At 37.7% G+C, this 19,016-nt stretch overlaps 1 protein-coding gene across 1 annotated transcript in view; it reads right to left on the bottom strand.

Moving 5' to 3' along the window:
* The window catches only part of MED14 (mediator complex subunit 14), an 83,128-nt gene that overhangs the window by 18,032 nt on the left and 46,080 nt on the right, over positions 1-19,016 (bottom strand). The window contains exons 14-22 of the mRNA XM_004376929.2: positions 16,787-16,981; positions 16,383-16,517; positions 14,586-14,662; positions 8,927-9,087; positions 8,695-8,841; positions 7,841-7,932; positions 6,699-6,851; positions 6,111-6,380; positions 3,100-3,246 (exon numbers count right to left, since the gene is read on the bottom strand). Coding sequence (XP_004376986.1) covers positions 3,100-3,246; positions 6,111-6,380; positions 6,699-6,851; positions 7,841-7,932; positions 8,695-8,841; positions 8,927-9,087; positions 14,586-14,662; positions 16,383-16,517; positions 16,787-16,981 — 1,377 coding nt within the window. The remainder of the gene's footprint in view (positions 1-3,099; positions 3,247-6,110; positions 6,381-6,698; positions 6,852-7,840; positions 7,933-8,694; positions 8,842-8,926; positions 9,088-14,585; positions 14,663-16,382; positions 16,518-16,786; positions 16,982-19,016) is intronic.

The raw sequence follows: 19,016 nt of genomic DNA, 5'->3' as shown, positions 1-19,016 counted from the left end.
CATTGTATAACTATATTCCAATTTATTCATCTATTCTACTATTGATGGATATTTAAGTTGTTTACAATTTTCGGATAAATAATGCTGCTATGAATATTCTTGTGTTTTTTGATGTGTTTCTGTTGAGTTTATGCCTAAGAGTTGAATTGCTAAATCAAAGGTATATATAACGTTCAGCTTTAGCACTTTAGAATACTGTCAAACACTATCCAAAGTGGTTGTATCATTTTACACACTCTCCAGTAGTAAATGAGAGTTTTAGTTGCTCCTAATACCAAACATTGGCAAGGATTATCAGTTTTTCTTTTTTAAAAGCCACTTTTGTGGGTATGAAGTAGTATTTCACTGTGGTTTCTATTTATTTCTATGATAAATGATGTCGAACATCTTTTCTGTGCTTACTGGCCATTTGGACATCCTCTTTTGTGAAATGCCTTGAATCTTTTATCTATTTTAAAAACTGGCTACTCTGTTTTGTTTTCTCTTCCTTATTGATTTTTCCTATTCTATTTTAAAGAAATTATAGAATCCAGGCTCTCTAACTCATCAGCTACAAAATCATATATTTGACTATATTGTTTTAACCAATAATGCAGAATGTACCTTTCTGAAGATTTAAGCCACATGAACTTATTGATTAAAATTATGATATTCCTAAACTTTTATATGTTTCCTTTCTCCTGGACTAAAATTGTGCATGATAAAGGAAAAAAAGCTATTTGCTAATATTAAGCAAAATGTTTATGAAACCCTTTATGAACATTTTTTTCCCTTACAACTCTCTTATCAAGTGGATAAATAGTTCAGAAAATAAGAATATAGTATAGATATCTGGTAAACAGAAAAGGACTGACAACGGTAATCTTTCCCCAAAAATGCTCTATTGCTAAGAGTACCTAAGGCCAAAGCCACTGACTAAAGACATTAAGCTATAGCAGGTAAATACTCTTTTAAAAGAATTCTGACTGGCATTACATGTCAAACTTCTTAATTAAAAATTTTAAACTCTACTTACAGGTTGAATACAGAGCAAGAAAAAGTAGAAAATTCCTGAAGTTCTCACAAAGTGACAAATTATTCTAACTCTTCTAGAACATTCTAACTTTTCTACCATCTATCTACTTCTAATCCTTTTGCCTTGGCCTGGGAATTATTTTTCTAGTTAAAAATGTCATGTTCAGTATGAAATGCCACTGGTACTTAAAGCTCTTAGCAAAATCAGAATATTAATAACCCAGCACTGTAGGCTCTCACTGGGTCAGATTATGATTTTTAAGTAATAAAAATCATCGTAGATGGGCCAATGAATGACTTATTTGGGAGGAGGGGAGAACAGTATACCATTCTCTCTCCACTGCCTCCATCACATTGGCCCTGCTATGGCTGTGGTCAATAGTCAGCCCTTATAGCAGAACTCTTCTCAGTCACTTTTTCCCCCAAAAAGACGTTACTCATACCCTTGTTCCGTATCAGGTACAGAGAGGACCTACATCACAAGAAAGTGGCTTCCACAGAAAAGAGCTGCTCTTGCATCTGCTGGGCTGGGGCACTTCTCCCCCATTGTGGCCCAGCATCCTCAGAGGGCTAGACCTTACTCAAGACAGCCCATCACAAGACCTGCTGAGGGAACACGAGCCCCGCACCTTGGTACACAGAGGCATTCGCATGGGGTTTTACTGAGCTTCCCTGTATCTTCATGAAAGTTAAGAAGGGAAGCTAATAGTGAGGAAGGGGCAATACATCTTTCACAAAACCATCCTCTGGTAAGAGTCTAGTACTCTGCCAAAGAGGTAAGCACTATAAATTCTCACTGGAGAGTTTCAGTTACTAAGTAGCTAGATCAAAAGCTAGATGGCATAGTTTCCAAGGGCTTAACAAAACATGATAAGTGGGTGGCTTTAAAGAACAGAAATTTATTTTCTCACAATTCTGGAGGCTACAAGTCCAAATCAGGGTCTTGGCTGTATTGATTCCTTCTGTGGGCCTCTCCCCTACTTTCTGTTGCCTGTTACAATCCTTGGTGTTCCTCTGCTGCTTACAGATGCGCCTGCCCTCAACATCACATGGTGTCTCACCCTATGTGTGTGTCTTTCCCTGTTTTCCCTTTTTATAAGACACCACTCAGAAGGGATTAGGTTTAGGACCACCCTACTCTAGTATGACCTCATTAACATAACAAAAGAAAATCTCTATTTCCAAACAGCGTCACATTCACAGGTACAGGGGTTAGGACTTCAATATAACTTTTCAGGGGACACAATTCAATCCATAACACTAGACAGTAGAAAATGCTGTGGGAACGCCCAACTACGTAAAGTGAATTTTCAGCACAAGAAAGCTTCTGGGTGAGAAGCAGTGAGTTATTTTGTAAACCTAATCTAAAGGATGTGCTGTGCCAAAGAGCTTTGCCTATGGGTCGTGTGTTCACACATGACTATAAATGTAACCACTGAAGACCCCAGCTCAGAAGTAAGAAGCCTCCACAGCCACACACGTATTTTCCAGGATAGGGAGTCACACAGGACTGGTGAAGGGGTAAAAGGACCATGGGTCGCCTTCTATTTCAGAATGGTCAATGAGAGAACAAAGGCTGGTCTGGTAGCCTGCTCAACTCTCAGACATATGAAGGTGATGGGATAGAACTCGAAGCTCTTTAAGATTCTACAGTGTGGCTTATCCAAATGGTCTGAGGACAGAACCCTTGAAATTTGTCCACTTGTTCTCTGCAGTAGGCCCTACTGAACATCACTAGACATTTAGTTCACTGTCCTCTACTTAATGACACCTGTCTTTCAAGACATGGTGATGACACTCTCCCAAAGACCTCCTCAGATCCTGTTGACGGTGTTTCCACTCTCGGGATCACATAGTCATTTGAAGCGCATGGGTGATCTGTGGTTAATGCTGTCTCTGGTACTTTTACTTCTCATCACTGGATACCTCCCCTCTTCTTCTATCACTATTTTTTCATATAGATTTCCTGGACATCTTGGGTTCACCAAGGACCTCCTCACCTTCCAATGAAGAAGCCTAGGGATGTGTAAAAATCTGTTAAGTTACACAAATGTGACACTATTTGGAATTTCAGCTAGACATTACCTGCTGCTGGGGTGGTGGCTGGGGCTGGAGTTGTGATATTAAAGAATCCATCATATCTCCTCCTATAGGAGAAGGGGGGTTATCGTCTTCATTTACAGACCTTCTTCGAGCATCCTGATTGCTATCAACAAACATATTCAGGAATGTCTACGGACATAAACAAGGAAATCTTAGATTATTTTACCTAACTTTAATAAAATATTTCTAATCATCTAGAATATTTTAACAGAAATAGCATATTATGTCCATCCCTGAAATATAAATTTGATAAACAACCATTATTATTAGGACAGCCTAGAAGAGATATTCATAATTTTGAAGGGTGGGGGGCACTGAGGGAAACAGTTAACCACAAAAACATCTAACTCAAAAATCTTATCAAGTAAGAAATAATGCCCAAGCAAAAAGTTGAAGAAAAAAGTACATCCTAGTACCTCTCAACACCAGGTCAAAATCTTTTCTTATTAACTTCTGACTCATCAATAGGGGGAAAAATGAAAAGCTGTATGTAGCAATATAAGTAACTTTAAAGACTTGGGGAAAATTCCCATTTAGTGAGAGCTCTTACTTTTTAAGCTAGAAAATGTAACAGGAAAACTGAATAAAGAGACTATGCCAACTTTTTAATTTTATCTTATACAACTTAATCTTGAACCACTGAGACTAGGACAGCCTTTTTTCTATAGGATGTCATCGAAAAACTGATCAAGGCTATCAGAGTTTGTGTCTCAGGCACAGATTCTCTTTCTTTTAATACCCTCCACCTTCCCAACCTCCAAAAATACAGATAATAAGCTTATCAGAATCACTGGAAAGCTTTTTAAAGTCCACATTCTGACTTCCAATTAAAGATGACGGATTCATAACACACACATTTCGTCTTCTCCCTCCCAATACCCCATTAAAACTATAAGGGAAAAAAATTTTTTTTTAAGCAGTAAGTCACAAAGACAGAAACAATGGTAGCAGAGAATAGCAATACATTCTGGAGGCTGCAAAGCAGATGGTTGAGTGGTAACTGAATTACTGATGTGAGTTTCCAAATAGAAAGGGCCCACTCAATCACACAAGTACCCATTTGAAGTTTCAGAAGAAGAGGAATAAAAGGAAGACCACAGAAGTTTCCTTAGACAAACAACAGGTTTTTTAACAAAGGTGCAAGAGTTGGAACAACATTAAACATCTGAAACGTCACAATGGAAGCTAGAAGACAATGGAGCAAATACCTTAAAAATTCTTACAGAAAATGATCACTAACTTAGAATTCTATGCCTAGCCACTCTTTCATTTAGATGAGAGTAAACTAAAGATGTTTTCAGAAATCCAAGGTCTCAAATGAACCTCCCTCTCACAAGAAGCTGTGGTAGAAGGTACTCCACCAAAACAAGGGAGTAAACCAAGAAAAAGACACAGAGTATTAAATGTATTGAGGAGTGAGTTATGTAACTGGGAGAGAGCTTATAGTTGAGATAGTGACAGAGAAAGCTAACCAAAAAAAAAAAAAGTCAAAAGTCAAGTATTAGTTTCCAGGAAAATAAAATGATGAGCAAGAAAGGAAAAGTAATCATAGTAATGGATAGCTTGGGGAACAGTGTTTACATATTCATAATAACATAGACACTGAAAAATTATCTAATCAAAATTACTACCTGGAACCCTGGTGGTGCAGTGGTTAAGGGATCACCTGCTAACCAAAAGATCAGCAGTTCGAATCCACCAGCTGCTCTTTGGAAACCCTATGGGGCAGCTCTGCTTTGTCCTATAGGGTCACTATGGGTCAGAATTGACTTGATGGGTTTGGTTTTTTGGTTTTATGGATTGAATTATGTCCCCCCAAAATATGTGTTGTAAATCCTAACCTCTATGCCAGTGGTTATAATCCCATTTGGGAATGGGTTGTCTTTGTTATGTTAATGAGGTATGATTAGCATAGCATGTATCTTGAGTCAATCCCTTTTGAGATATGAAAGACATTAAACAAGCGAGTAAAGCAGAGATGGGGGAAGAGAGATGTCAAACCACATGGAGGTCTTCAAGGAACCAGGAAACAGAAGTTGAAGAGACAAGGACCTTCCTCCAGAGCTAACAGATCCTTCTCCTAGAGTCGGAGCTCTGAATTAGGACTACCAGCCTCCTAAACTGTGAGAGAATAAATTTTTGTTTGTCAAAGCCATCCACTTGCAGTATTTCTGTTATAGCAGCACCAGATAACTAAGACACTACCTAACAATATTGCAAGGATAGGAGGAAAAGACAAATGTGTTTATGTACTGGGTAATAGCCTGGAAGGGGGAAAGGAGTATGTAAAAAAAAGAATTAAATCCTAATTTTCCATTGTGAGAATCAGATAATGCACTCAACTAAAAAGTAAAAAATTAAGCAATGTAAGCATGCTATTTCCAGATATGGATATAAATACCAAGAGAGAAGCAGCTATAAGAGTTGAAAACAGGGGCCTCCGAGAAACAGGAAAACGGGAAGAGCGTGCCACAGGGGGGCTGTTTTTCAGAACAAGCCTTTTGGAACTATTTGATTCTAAATTATAAGCACATACAAGTAGCTATTATACCAGAATCTTCAGAGATTGTGGTTCAGGATCCCACATTTTAAATAAGCATCATAGTTAAACTGATGACCACGTTTTTGAAAATCAATAATAAAAACTAAAAGTTTCTTACAAGTTCCTAACAGCTTGTTGGGGTGTCCCCACCAGCAAATGCAACTCTCTTCAATATCTTCCACCTTACTCATCACAGGAAATAAGGGAAAGGACTTTTTACCATCTCATACACATAGTCACATGCTACTTTATCAGAACTTGTAGCTCTTGAAGTTCTAGCTCAGAGCTTCAGAATGAAGTTGCAGAGATGGTAAATTAATAACATTAAACTTGTTAAGTTTAAACAGGAATTTGTTGCTTTTCCCCATTATTTTCCCCTCAGAGGAATTGTTTTAGAGATCATTTTTATGTTTATTCATGCTAAATATGCCATAACACTAAAGTCTGTTACCTTTAGTCCCGGTGCAGGATAAAAACCTTCAACTAATTTACTATTATCAAAAAGACTATAGGCACCATCCCGTATTGCCACAACGCCTCGACTCCGGCAGTATATATCGATGCAATACATGTTCCTGAAGGCCAGTCTGATGTGGGTGGATGACTGTGGCAGGATGGAGAAGCACTGATAGGCAGTGTTGGTTCTCTGGGTCAAGCCCAACATCGGCACAGTGGGAAGCTTGTTGATGGCATTTAATGGAGCCTGAGTATCAAACAGTACCTATAAGGAACAAACAGTGAGAGTAGCTGGTTTCCACAAACTCTAAAACCTCAGAAGTTTCAATGCAAAACTGTCACAAATGAGGCAATGTCCTTCTGGCATATTCCATAAAACTTCTCCTTGAAAAAAATGCAAATTCGATCACTGTGTCCACTTTGAATCAAAGAAAATTCTTGAAGAAAAATTCAAGATATAAAAGCAAAGGCACTCATCGTAGTCATTAAACACAAGTAAAGCCAAATGATTTTTGAGGAGTTCTGTATGAGACACTGACACTGGCTGAGTTTTATTTTTAAAACAGAAAATAAACTTAATTACCTGTAATAATTGAACCACATTTGGTGTTTTGTTGAACATTTCTTGAAGCTGATGGAGGATGGTATTGTGACAGTTACTGCAACCTGAGTTTGGACCAACAGTTCCCAAAGAAATGTGAAACTTTTGATGTATGGAATTCCACTGGATACTAATCTAAATAAAAGAGAATGCATGTTTCAGAAACTGAGAAAGTTAACAGAGTCAAGTAGAGGAAAAAAATAATGTTTAAACAGTAAGGCAAAATGCCAAAGAACTAAACGAGATCTTTTTTGAAGACAAGTAATAAGCTGGACTCTATAATCTCCATATGTGCTGTTAGTATGGATCAGTACATTACTTGAGCGTGTATGTACTAGATAGCCCACTTCTACTAAATAAAACAGAAAGAGACAGCACCAAAGAACAAGTTTTAATTAAATTTTATTTAAAAATTATCATTGGTGTTTCCATTTTTCATTCTTCTCTTGAACTGAAGACACGTCACCCTCTCAGTACCATCTCTATTAAGGAGAAGGGGAAGGACGCCACCCTAAATACAGGCACCTTTGGTTAATCAATTTTAAAACACTGAAGTAATTTCTGATATTACTTGATCTGGCAGAGTCCAGAGAGAAGCCAGCTGGCTGAATTTTTATACTAACTCTCTAGCACTTTACATATGAGGTGGGAAAAAAATAAGCTACAGATTACGGGGAATACCTTCTTATTAAGATAGGATTAAACAATGTTAACAATTACGCAACCAAAAGCGAAAATATACCATATTGTTCATAACCATACCTAATCTTCCTTACAACAATCATGTTGCCAGGCAGAGTTAAAATTAGTGAAGAAAAAAGTACAAACGCCAAAAATACATTACCTTGTCTAAAACTCCAAGTTCATACACCCCATCATTGAGGGTACTGTTTTTGTTTTCAATTTTAAAAGGTTAAGGGAAAACATTATAGTATGTTATAGCATATTTAGGTCAATAAAGTATTTAAAGTTTACTGTTTTGTCCATATTTTTACTTGAATTCTTAATCATTTTAAGGCAGTTTTCATATTTTTTTAATTGATTTTTAAAAAATATATCAAAGAGAGGAACTTCAGGATTTTAATTCATAGACAGTTTTATGCTGTACAAGGTTAGTTACTCACTGAGCTTCCCTTGGTGGTTCCATAACACAAGATAAGTTTTCGGTAATTATAAACACGAACTTCTGAGAAAATATTTAGATGAGCAGGTATGTCTGCACAGAAAGGGAAACAAAAAGGAGATTAAGATTATACATGCAAAATTTTAAAATATATATTTGAAAAATAGGGTATTTGGTCACTATTACATGCCTAGATAGATAGGTCTCTAAATATATAATTTAGTTAAAAAAAAAAAAAAAGCATAAATAGTATATGTTTTCATTTCTACAAAACGGGGCCAGGGAGAAGGTGACATATGCTGAAGCAATACAGCATAGTGGTTAAGGGGTTCCAATTCCAGGTCTGTCACTTACCAGCTATGTGAATTTCTGCAAGTTTCTTAGTCTCATTTGTAAAATGAGAAATAATACCTACCTTATAGGGTGATTGTGAGGATTAATGAGTTAACACAAGCAAACTGTTTATTATATCGTGTGGCACACAGTAAACTCTCAATAAGCAGGTTAAGAGTTCAGCTGCTAACCAAAAGGTCAGCAGTTCGAATCCACCAGCCGCTCCTTGGAAACCCTATGGGGCAGTTCTACTCTGTCCTATAGGGTCGCTGTAAGTCGGAATCGACTCAACGTCAACTGGTCAGGTTTACTATTGTAACATGGTATACTGATGTGTACATAAAAATTTCTGGATACATAAGGAACTTAATGGTGGTTGTCTCCAGGGTTGGAAACTGGAGTCTGAGGTGAAAGACAGCTTTACTTTTCACTAGATATACTTTTGAAAAAAAATTTTTTTTTAACAATGTTCATGTTTTACCTTTATTAATTTTAATTTAAAAGGAAGATTATCACATGTACCTGGTAGAGAACGTGCAAATTCCAATACACACTCATATAATCGTGCAATGCTATTCCAGTCATTAAGGAACATTTCAACCACTTTTCGACCACCAACGGGTTCAGACAACAGGTTTTCATATGTCAGATAAACATGCCTGGATGGCCCTACAGGATTGAAAGAGAAGATTAATAATAATCAATATTAAAAAATCCAGAAATATCTAAAGACAAAGTGTGTGAAATATCTCACCTTGCTCCCTGGTAGAAGTGCCATTAAGTGGACAATTTGCAAACACTAACTCTGCCACCCACGTGCGGTTATTTCTACCTTGTAATCGGAAAGTGCAATCAAGAAGAGAGCGGTCCAGAGCCTTTTGGGTTTCCTCATTTACACCCTTACATGGAGGAATTCTGGTGATGAAAGATAGCATATCTTTACATCATAAAAAGGCAAAAGCACAACATACACAATGATAAAAACCAAACCAAATCCATTGCCATTGAGTCAATTCCAACTCACAGCAACCCTACAGGACACAGCAGAGCTGCCCCACAGGGTTTCCAACGAGCAGCTGGTAGATTCAAACTGCCAACCTATTGGTTAGCAACCATAGCTCTTAACCACTGCACCACCAGGGCTCCGTGACAGGGTGAAATCAGAGCTTCAGTTCAAACCCCACTACTAAGTACCTTCTGCAAAGGAAGGAAGCAATTCATAGCATTTAAACCATTCACATTACCATGGATTAGGACTCTCATTTTAACAAAGTGACATCTGTCTTCATCTTTAATCTTGCCATTAGAAAACACCATAATTCTTCAGAATGAAAATTAAGGATCAGTTTTCTATGAAATCTACCTAGAACATCTTCAAGGAAAAGTTAAGAAGAACAAAATACTTGTAAAACCATTCTTTGAAGGCAGGATAATACAGTGGAAAAAAACAGGGTTTGGAGTCAGGGATCTGTGTTTTAATTCTGACTCTGCCACATTTAATCGCTCTGAATTTCAGTTTCCCGACTATAAAAGAGAGATAAATAATCACCTTACAGGTCATTGATGATAAAAAAAATAACGTCAAAACATGTTTAATGTGCTTAGCAAGTGGTTGATACAGAAGGCATTCATATGTCAATTCCCCCCTACAGTAAAACCAAATATTGATCACTAACTGCCATGATGAAAGTCTGGGCTCATTATTTCCCCTCCCCCCCAGTCCTCCTCTGTGAAAGTGACATTTATTGTGATAGATGTTCTAAGAGCTTTACATGTATTAATTCATTTAACATACATATTATCACATACACCAGAGGAATGCATTAGCTTTGGTGTCTTAAAAATACCTATCTATTTTCCTCTTGCAGCTTTATAGATTATCTTATCTATCATAAATCATTATGAGGTAATATACGTTAGCTGTTAATGAGTTACTTCACTAGTAGATGACATAATGAGATAATATATTATTTAATTATACATTATCCTTTAACTCACAGGGAAGGTGGATTAATCCTCAGATTTGGTATAATGATTACCTATATCTAAGGTAAAAAACAATAACTATAATTGGAAGTATGGAATCTTGGTTCAGTCCACTTATTGAGAACATAACACCTACAACAGGGTTTATCAATCTTGGCACTACTGACATTTTGGGCCAGATAATTCTTTGTTGTGTGGGGCTGTCCTGTGCACTGTAGGAAATTTAACAGCATCCCTGGCCTCTACCCACTAGATGCCAGTAGCACCCTCCCATTCCCTTCTCTCAGTTAATGATAACCCAAAATATCTCTAACCAAACCCGTTGACGGCGAGTCGATTCCGACTCATAGCGACCCTATAGGACAGAGTAGAACTGCCCCATAGGGCTTCCAAGGAGTGGCTGGTGGATTCCAACTGCCAACCTTTTGGTTAGCAGCCAAGCTCTTAACTATTTCATCAAATGTCCCCTTGGGGGCAAAATCACCCCTGGCTGAGAACCAGTGAACAATTTAAGGGAACAGCAGAGACAGAGACTGGCTATGGTAAAAAATAAAATTTGGGGGAAGAAAGCTATACAGGTTGCATAAAAATAGAATTAACATAGTACTGAAATTTTTTCAATCAACCCCAAATATTAAAACTTCCATTACGGCTTCTCTTAAATACGCAGGTTTTAAAGTTTTTCAAAAGTTAATCTTTCATACTACATACTTTTTAATCCAGCAAGATTTTGTACAATTTTATTTTGTGTAGTTATTACAGAAATAATATACAGTGTAGAAATGTTTTTCAACTTTATATGTATACTGGGGACTTGCCTGCCCTTACTCTCAAAACTTAATCCTAACCCATAAGATTTATAAAGCAGCCAATTAAGACAGATTCTTTTATCTCCGTTTTGAAAATATAAATGTAGTACATTCTCTTCCTTTCACATAAAATAGGTTTTTTCATGAAATCTATCTGCTTAGAAAATGAAAACACAGAAGCCAGCATGGTTGCAAGTAAGAACTAAGGTAAGAGTAAGACTCCTTTTAATTCATGCTCTCAGGGACAATGTGATCCTGAAAACGCATTCTATGCCACTTTCTTAATCTGTGATACAGATATAACTGGCTCTACTTCAAGGAACCTGTAAAATATTTACCTGCTTTTAAAGTTATAAATGGAACAGCAAGAATAAAAATAAACTACAATTTCTTTTTTATTTTTAATCCTCCTAGCATGATCATATAAGAAAAAAAATAGGTTCTCCAAAAGGAAACCTAACACAATTGTTGCAAACTCAAAATACTACAAAATATTGAAGTGATTTCTGTTATTTGATGAAAATTAAGACCGGAGGAAGAGGTTTCCTGAACAATGGATTAACTTTATCTGAAAACCTCTACCAATTCAAAAAAGTCCTTGGATCTATTCAGCTACTCCTGACTGGCTTTGATCCCGCAATTTTGAGAACTGAAGAGACTGAGGAACTAAGCTGCGGTCCTCCAGGGCAGGTGCTCTAGTGCCAGCAGGGCACACGATGCTTTCAGCCTACAGAGTTCTGTGCTGTGCATCAGTTTCGTTCTGAGCGGTTTTACAAACATCACTAACCACAGTATCTCCCCGTAGTGCGAAAGCAGTGAGATCAGTGAAAGTGCTCGTGAAAAGAGTGCAACTGGGCCTAAAAGGAAAGTGAAGATAATTTTAAAAAGGTTGCACATGTGTATGAAGAAGGACAAGCTGAATCACACAACTTGCAAAAAAGAGCTGTGCCTATGCAAACAACAAGCTACAAGGGGCAAAAAACCCTCAATGGATGAGATGAAAAAACTTGTCAGTGTGGCTAGAGGATTACAGTACCACTAGCCTGTTACCGTAATGTTAATTCAGGAGAAGGTAGGAAGTTTGCTCAAGAGCTCAAAACTAGGCACTGTGAGCATGTTGCTCTTGAAAGGTGTGAGCCAAGCCTCCTTTGTGGTCAAGGCTCTTTTGAATCTGCACAAGGCAACAGGTCCACAAACCACAGCAATCTAAGGAGTTGAGCTCACTATGACACTTTCAGAGATACATCAAGGAGGCCTGCTCAACAGATTTTCAAGGAGATAAAGCTGAATAAGAACAGAACGTATTTTAAGCATAGGAGAAAAACGTGCTCAATTTTAAAGCTTTGACGTATCAATTCATATTCCTATTTAATATTAACACATCTAGGACTAAAAGCTTAAAAGAGTTTCTGGACATTAAATGTGTTAGAATAACTACGTATTAGATCTGTGCAGGATTTTAATTTAAAAAAAAAATCATGTTTAGACATTAATTATGTACTTTTTTCTTCCTCACTTCTATACCCTACTCCAATATTGGACACATAGGTAAACACATATCTCTAATTTGTTCATTTCTATATATTTTCCTTTAAGTTTTAAATAAACAAAAGAAAAGCCAGGAGTATAGTGAAGACTTTCTTTGAAAACTGCTGTATATTGATGCTAAGAAATATGAAATGCTTCCTTCCTATGTAGTCCTGTTTATGAGTTCTCTTGAGTTCAAGAAGAAATGTGACTCCATTTTGTAGAAACGCTGAGCAAGGTATTTTTAAAATCTTGCAAAACACGAAAAATATAACTATGAGAACAGAACACAAACGTTTACATTATCTGTTTTTCTGCAGTTGCCAAGAAGAGTAAAAAGAAAAAAAATTTAGGCAGAAGTAATTCAAAACCAAAGGCAATTAAAAGTATTACATTTTTCTTATTGATTTCCATTATAAGACTAGCTCTCCTTCTCCTGAAAACTCTTTGCAGAGATGGTGTTAAGGTTAGTCAGCCAGGAAGGGGAGCTATTCTAGTACTAATTTCTTACCTAAAGCAAGCACAAGGACACATAGGTGCAAGTATACACGCGCACACACACTCCTACCCCTCAACTCTGGAAGCAGGGAGCCAGAACTTGAATTTGCCTGCCCTTTCCATCTTCCACAAAAACAGATTCCCAAACATCACAAGTTAAAGCCCCGCTGCTCAAATTGCAGAGGTGCCATTTCTCAGTAGACAGAGGAATTTGATAAATAAAAATTGCTTACATAACATATTATTAAGCAACATCTAAGAAACAATAAAATGCCAAAAAAAAGAGAATACTGTTTTCTGGACCAAAAAGGTTGACCTTTTTAATGGTACTCTAGCTTTGCAATGGTTTACACTGGATCACTTTATAAAGCACATGTGCTGCATTAGCTTCACTTCTAAGCATTCTTTGGTTGCTTGTCCTCTAACCATTTAGAACCAAGCCCTCTGCCCATCTGCCTTTGTATACTCTTCTCCCCAGATCTAATCTACTACCCCAGCTCAATTATCATCACCATGGTGATGACTTTTATCTACTTCTCCTGCCCAGACCTGTTATCTGAGCTTGAAACACATCCCTGCCTGCCCAAAGGGATATTTAGGCACCTCAAAATTAGCAAAGCACCTCAAACTCACATGTCCTTCTGTGTCCCTTATCTCAGAAAGCACTACCACCATCTAATCATTTGCCCAAAATAAAACTAAGAGTCATCTTTGCCACCTTCCCCTCTTGCTCACCTCCAACATCAATTCAATCACCAACTCTTGAATGTTTTATCACATAAGTTCTTGTGGAACCTGTCTACTTCTTTCCACCATCCTAATCCAAGCTACCAACAACACTGGTGTGAACCATTTCAGCAAATAGTTTTGCTACTTCAAGTCTTGTTCCCCTCCAATTTATTCTCCATATTGCCATCAGGGTGGGCTTTCAAAAACACCAATCTAATGTCAAGTTTCTGCTTAAATTCATCTGATGGCTTCTTAATGCTCTTAACATAAATTCTAAATTCCTTAAGGACACTTACAAAGCCCAAGAAGATTTGATCCTTTCCTGATTACATCTCCAGTCTCATCTCTCCTACCTCCTGCCATGTTAAACTTCTTTTAGTTCCAGGATGCCAGCTCACTCTTGCCTCCAAGCCTTCACATTAGCAGTTACCCCTTCTGGCTAGGACCTCCCATTCCCTCTACCTCCCTTTCCTCTGGCTAACTCTGACCCCTCCTTCAGTCTGAGTACAACTAGTACTTCCTCAGGGATACCCTCACTGACTTCTGAAAGAGCATATCCCCCTGCTATATGAACCCACAGCATGTGAACAAGCCCTAACAGAACTCAAGCCTGACACATAGAGACACTCCATAAATATCTGTGGGATGAATGAAGGAAGTTCAGAGAAAAGACAGCCTAAAATACCAAGTGGTGCTGGATCTCTACTCTACAGGTTAGAGAGAATCCTCTCCAGACCTTAATACTTCTATGCAGAAGTCCAGGACCCACAAGTTCTGAATTCTGCTTTATGCCGTCTCACGGAAGGAGAGGAGCAGCTCTCTGGCAATGTGTGGCACCAAACAAGACACGTGACAGAGGCTTACTTTAATAAGCGGATTGCATGACTGAAGCCATCGCCTTCCATTTGCACTCCTTGATGTGGGATCTCCAAATTGGACAACTAAAAGAAAAATGCAGTTATATCAGACCACCAATTTTATAAAGGAAACTACTCTTTTTTACAAAGGAAAATACCTTTTCTAAGTACTATTGTCTCTATTCTCATGGCATCAGTTCTTTTCCATAGTTACAACATATTAGGCATGAGCAGTATCCCCATCATTTGATTTCCTGGGAAGCTACATCAATTTCAGTGAAGCTCAAAGCTGCCCCAGAACCTCTCCTTATAAAACAAAACAAAAACACCTCCACAGGTGACAAATCTTCAAAATGTGGATGACTGATCTAATTTTTGCAGTTAGACAAAAGTAATCTGGAATCAATTCTGGTGGTCCCAAATGAGGCAAACATAAATAAGATTTGTTTTCTTGTATAATTCTTAAACTATTATGTTTGTCTGCAACAAGGTTTGAGTTATAGTCATATCTCATTTCTAATCATAACAGTATCTTTTAGTTTATAACATCTCTGAAATACATTTTTATTTTTAACAAATTAAACTATTTCCTGTGTGAAACCCAAGAAGAAAAAATTTCCAATGTGTGCATTTACCCAATGAGATATCTTGCCCAACTGAAAAAGTTAAAAAGATAAATGCAGGCATAGTGTCTGAAACCCTGTTCATGGAACTACAGGTTACTAAGGTTTGCCAGAAAGTCATCTGACCTACCAATGAAATGCTTGCCTATTATTTCCAGGTCTTCTATGATGGACTATTTATTTATACCCACTTTGTTCCAGAAAGGATTTAAGGCAGCTCTATATATTTCAGTGAGCTCTGCGTTTTGGGCCTGGAAAGGGCAGAGATTTAGCAAAATAGCTGCTGACCAAACAGGTAGTAGGGGTTCAGGTTCAAAAGGAAGCAAAGTGTGGGAGAGCTTAAAAATGCTGCTACTACTCTATCAATTAGAAATATAAACATCTCTGGGAAGACTAGATTTAATTATTCATATCTCAGTAAAAATTATTGTAAGCAGAACATGTACTTGCTTTTGTCTTTAACATGGCTCAAATTTTCAGAGAGAGGAAAAAGTAGGTAAGTTTTTAAGAGCTTGACTGAGTTCAGCAGGGTACTACAGAATGTTCTTAGATGTCCCGTGTGCGCAACAGGTATAGAAGTACAGAGAAGTGGGACAGAGGGGACATACAGATGCTAGTCTATATGGGCACTACAAAGATAGAAGTTTTTGTGAACGCCAGCCTATGGGTGAAGGAGAGAGACAAAGTGCAGAGGGAGAGGATATAAATGCATTACATTGCTCCTGGGCACCATGTATCCTCCCTTCCCACTACACAGCTAGTAACTAAGTAACGCTTATATAGCTAATCCCAATGACATGATGAAAAAGTCTAAGAACACAGTCAAGTAGATAGGAAGCACAACTAATCATCTCTAAAGGCTTAACTAATGCTCCTATGCAGAGGTATGCAAGTAAGATGTTAATTCTTAGTAGTAGTTCATTTTTTAACTAGGAAGAATTTAGTTTCCATTCCCATAAAGAACAGAAGACCCAGAATCTTAACCCATACACACAAAATAATTTTAAGTTACAATGGTATTTTACATGTATGCCATGGATGCTATAAATTCAACCTCCCAACCCTCCAAAATAGGATCACAACAATTCTGGTTCTCTTAATGGAATTCATGTAGCTTTAGCAATACATTTTAAAAATTACTCTTTCATGTAGAGTACCCGAAATTGTTCAAAAAAAATTACCTCCAACCGAAGTCCTACGAACGGCATATTTGTATCACACATAGCGACAAAGTGAGCTAGAACTTTATTGAAGGCACACATTTCTCCTGATCGTTTGGTTTTCTTGGGTTCTACTGGACATAGATCACCAGACAACTAGAATTTAAAGAAAGAACACAAGTGAGTAAAAAAGCACATGTGATGCAATTAGTTAAGGCAGTTAAACTACTGTAACAATGCTCAGGATTAACCAAAACAAATGTTATATTAATTCAACAAAATGGATACTGAGCAAACACTAAGCTAATCACTGGTAATTTAGTAGTGACTATTGTGTGTTTAACAGGTTCTCTTCTGGTTAAAGAAGACAACAAAGTGAATTTAATACACAAAAATTCTGTGCTCCTTTCCATACGTGAGCATACCTTGCGCTTGGCACCAGTTCTGGGCTGTATCCCGGCTTTTGTACGTACAGCCACGTCCTGGACATTTTCCTTGAACTGCTCCAGTACGAGTGCCGTGACAGGGCTGTCGTCACGATCTGTATTGTTCACAGACAGGAAGTAATACTTGTACACCAGCTGCGTGGGTTTACTGGGAACCTCCAACATCTCCACAACCTAAAAAGGCCCAAATCAGAAATAAGACTCAGAGAAAAATAAGTGTTGGATATTTTCCTTCTTATATAGGCAGGGCTCAGAATTATAAATCTAATGTAGATTTTTTTTTAAAAAAAAAAACGAGGACAAATTAATCATGATGTCAAAAGAAATAGTCCTAGTAAATATATAGTATAGTTGGTTTTTTTAAAAAATGGATCAAACTAAAGACATGATTAAACTAAAGAATGATAAAAGTAAAAACAACCATGTTGTTGTTGTGTGCCATTGAGTCGATTACAACTCACAGCAGCCTTACAGGACAGAGCAGAACTGCCCCATAGGGTTTCCTAGGCTGTAATCTTTACAAGAGCAGATCGCCAGGTCTTTTCTCCTGTGGAGCAGCTGAGCACTTAACCACTGCACCATCAGGGCTTTTTAAAGCAATCATAACCTATAACAAATGGGGCATTTGAACTATTAGCATTAGGTGTTCTTGATATTCATACTTTAGCTTATAAATTGAAACAAGTTTATGCCTAAGTCTATCAGGTATAGATTTTCTAGAATGACAACTATTTCTCATACATGGAAACATACAAAAATAAACCCTGATTTTTTCATTGAAAACTATGATCCCTGTGAGGATAAGGATAATAACAACATCAACAACAGTTAGCATTAATACAGGGCTTACTATATGCCAAGTATTGTCCTCAGTACTTTACCTATATTAACACATTTAATCCTAATAACCCTGTGAAGTAGGTATTATTTTTGTTAATTTTACTGATGAAGAAACTGACGCACAAGAAAGTTAAGTTACTTGCCCAAGGTCACAGGGCTAACAAGTGATGGATCCATGCTTTGATTCCAGAAGTCTGGCTCCAGAGACCTTGTTCTTACCAACTATACCAGCTTACTATCTTCAAAGTCTAGCCAAAATTTAAGAAGAGTTTCCTACATACTTTAGTGACAGAAATAAATGTGATTAGAAAAGGCTCTTAACTAATATACACTCTTTCCTCTCCCTCCTCCCCACCTCCACACACACTCTTAGGGAAATTATTTGGCCAATACCTAAGCATCACACTGATGCACCTGAGAATTTGGCGAGTTAAAAGCAAAATGGCAGACTATTCTGAACAGGGACACAATAGAAGGTCCCACATAGAATGGGAGAAAAACGTAGAAGAAAACTCAAATTCCTAAAAACGGTCAGACCTATTGGATCAATAGGGACTAAAGGAACCCCTGAGACTATCACCTGAAGATAACCTTTGAACTTGGATTTGAAGCTATTTTTTTAAACTATGCTTTAGGTGAAAGTTTACAGAGCAAATTAGTTTCTCATTAAACAATTAATACACATATTATTTTGTGACATTGGTTGCCAACCCCGTGACACGTCAACACTCTCCCCTTCTTGACCTCAGGTTCCCCATTTCCCTTCATCCAGCTTTCCTGTCCCCTCCTGCCTTCTTGTCTTTGCCCCTGGGCTGGTGTGCCTATTTAGTCTCATATACATGGTTGAACTATGTTACTGTTTTATAGGCCTGTCTAATCTTTGGCTGAAGGGTGACCTCATGAGTGACTTCAGCACTGAGTTAAAAGGTGTCTGGGGGCTATACTCTCGCAGTTTCTCCAGTCTCTGTCAGACCAGTTAGTCTTTTTTTTTTATTTTTGTGAATTTGAATTTTGTTCTACATTTTTCTCCAGCTCTGTCCAGGACCCTCTATTGTAATTCCTGTCAGAGCAGTCAGTGGTGGTAGCCAGGCACCATCTAGTTGTGCTGGGCTCAGTCTGGTGGAGGCTCTGGTAGTTGTGGTCCATTAATCCTTTGGACTAATGTTTCCCTTGTGTCTTTAGTTTTCTCTTTTCTCCCTTGCTCCAGATGGGGTGGGATCAGTAAACATATCTTAGATGGCGGCTCACAAGCTTTTAAGATCTGACTCTACTCACCCAAGTAGGATGTAGGACATTTTCTTTATAAACTATGCTATGCCAACTGAGCTAGATGTCCCTTGAGACCACTGTCCTCACACCTCAGTCCAGT

This window comes from Trichechus manatus, unplaced genomic scaffold, assembly GCF_000243295.1.
Source record: "Trichechus manatus latirostris isolate Lorelei unplaced genomic scaffold, TriManLat1.0 scaffold00046, whole genome shotgun sequence".
Lineage (NCBI taxonomy): Eukaryota > Metazoa > Chordata > Mammalia > Sirenia > Trichechidae > Trichechus > Trichechus manatus.
The sequence above is the reverse complement of the archived record's forward strand: the minus strand, read 5'-3'. Positions and strand labels throughout refer to the sequence as shown.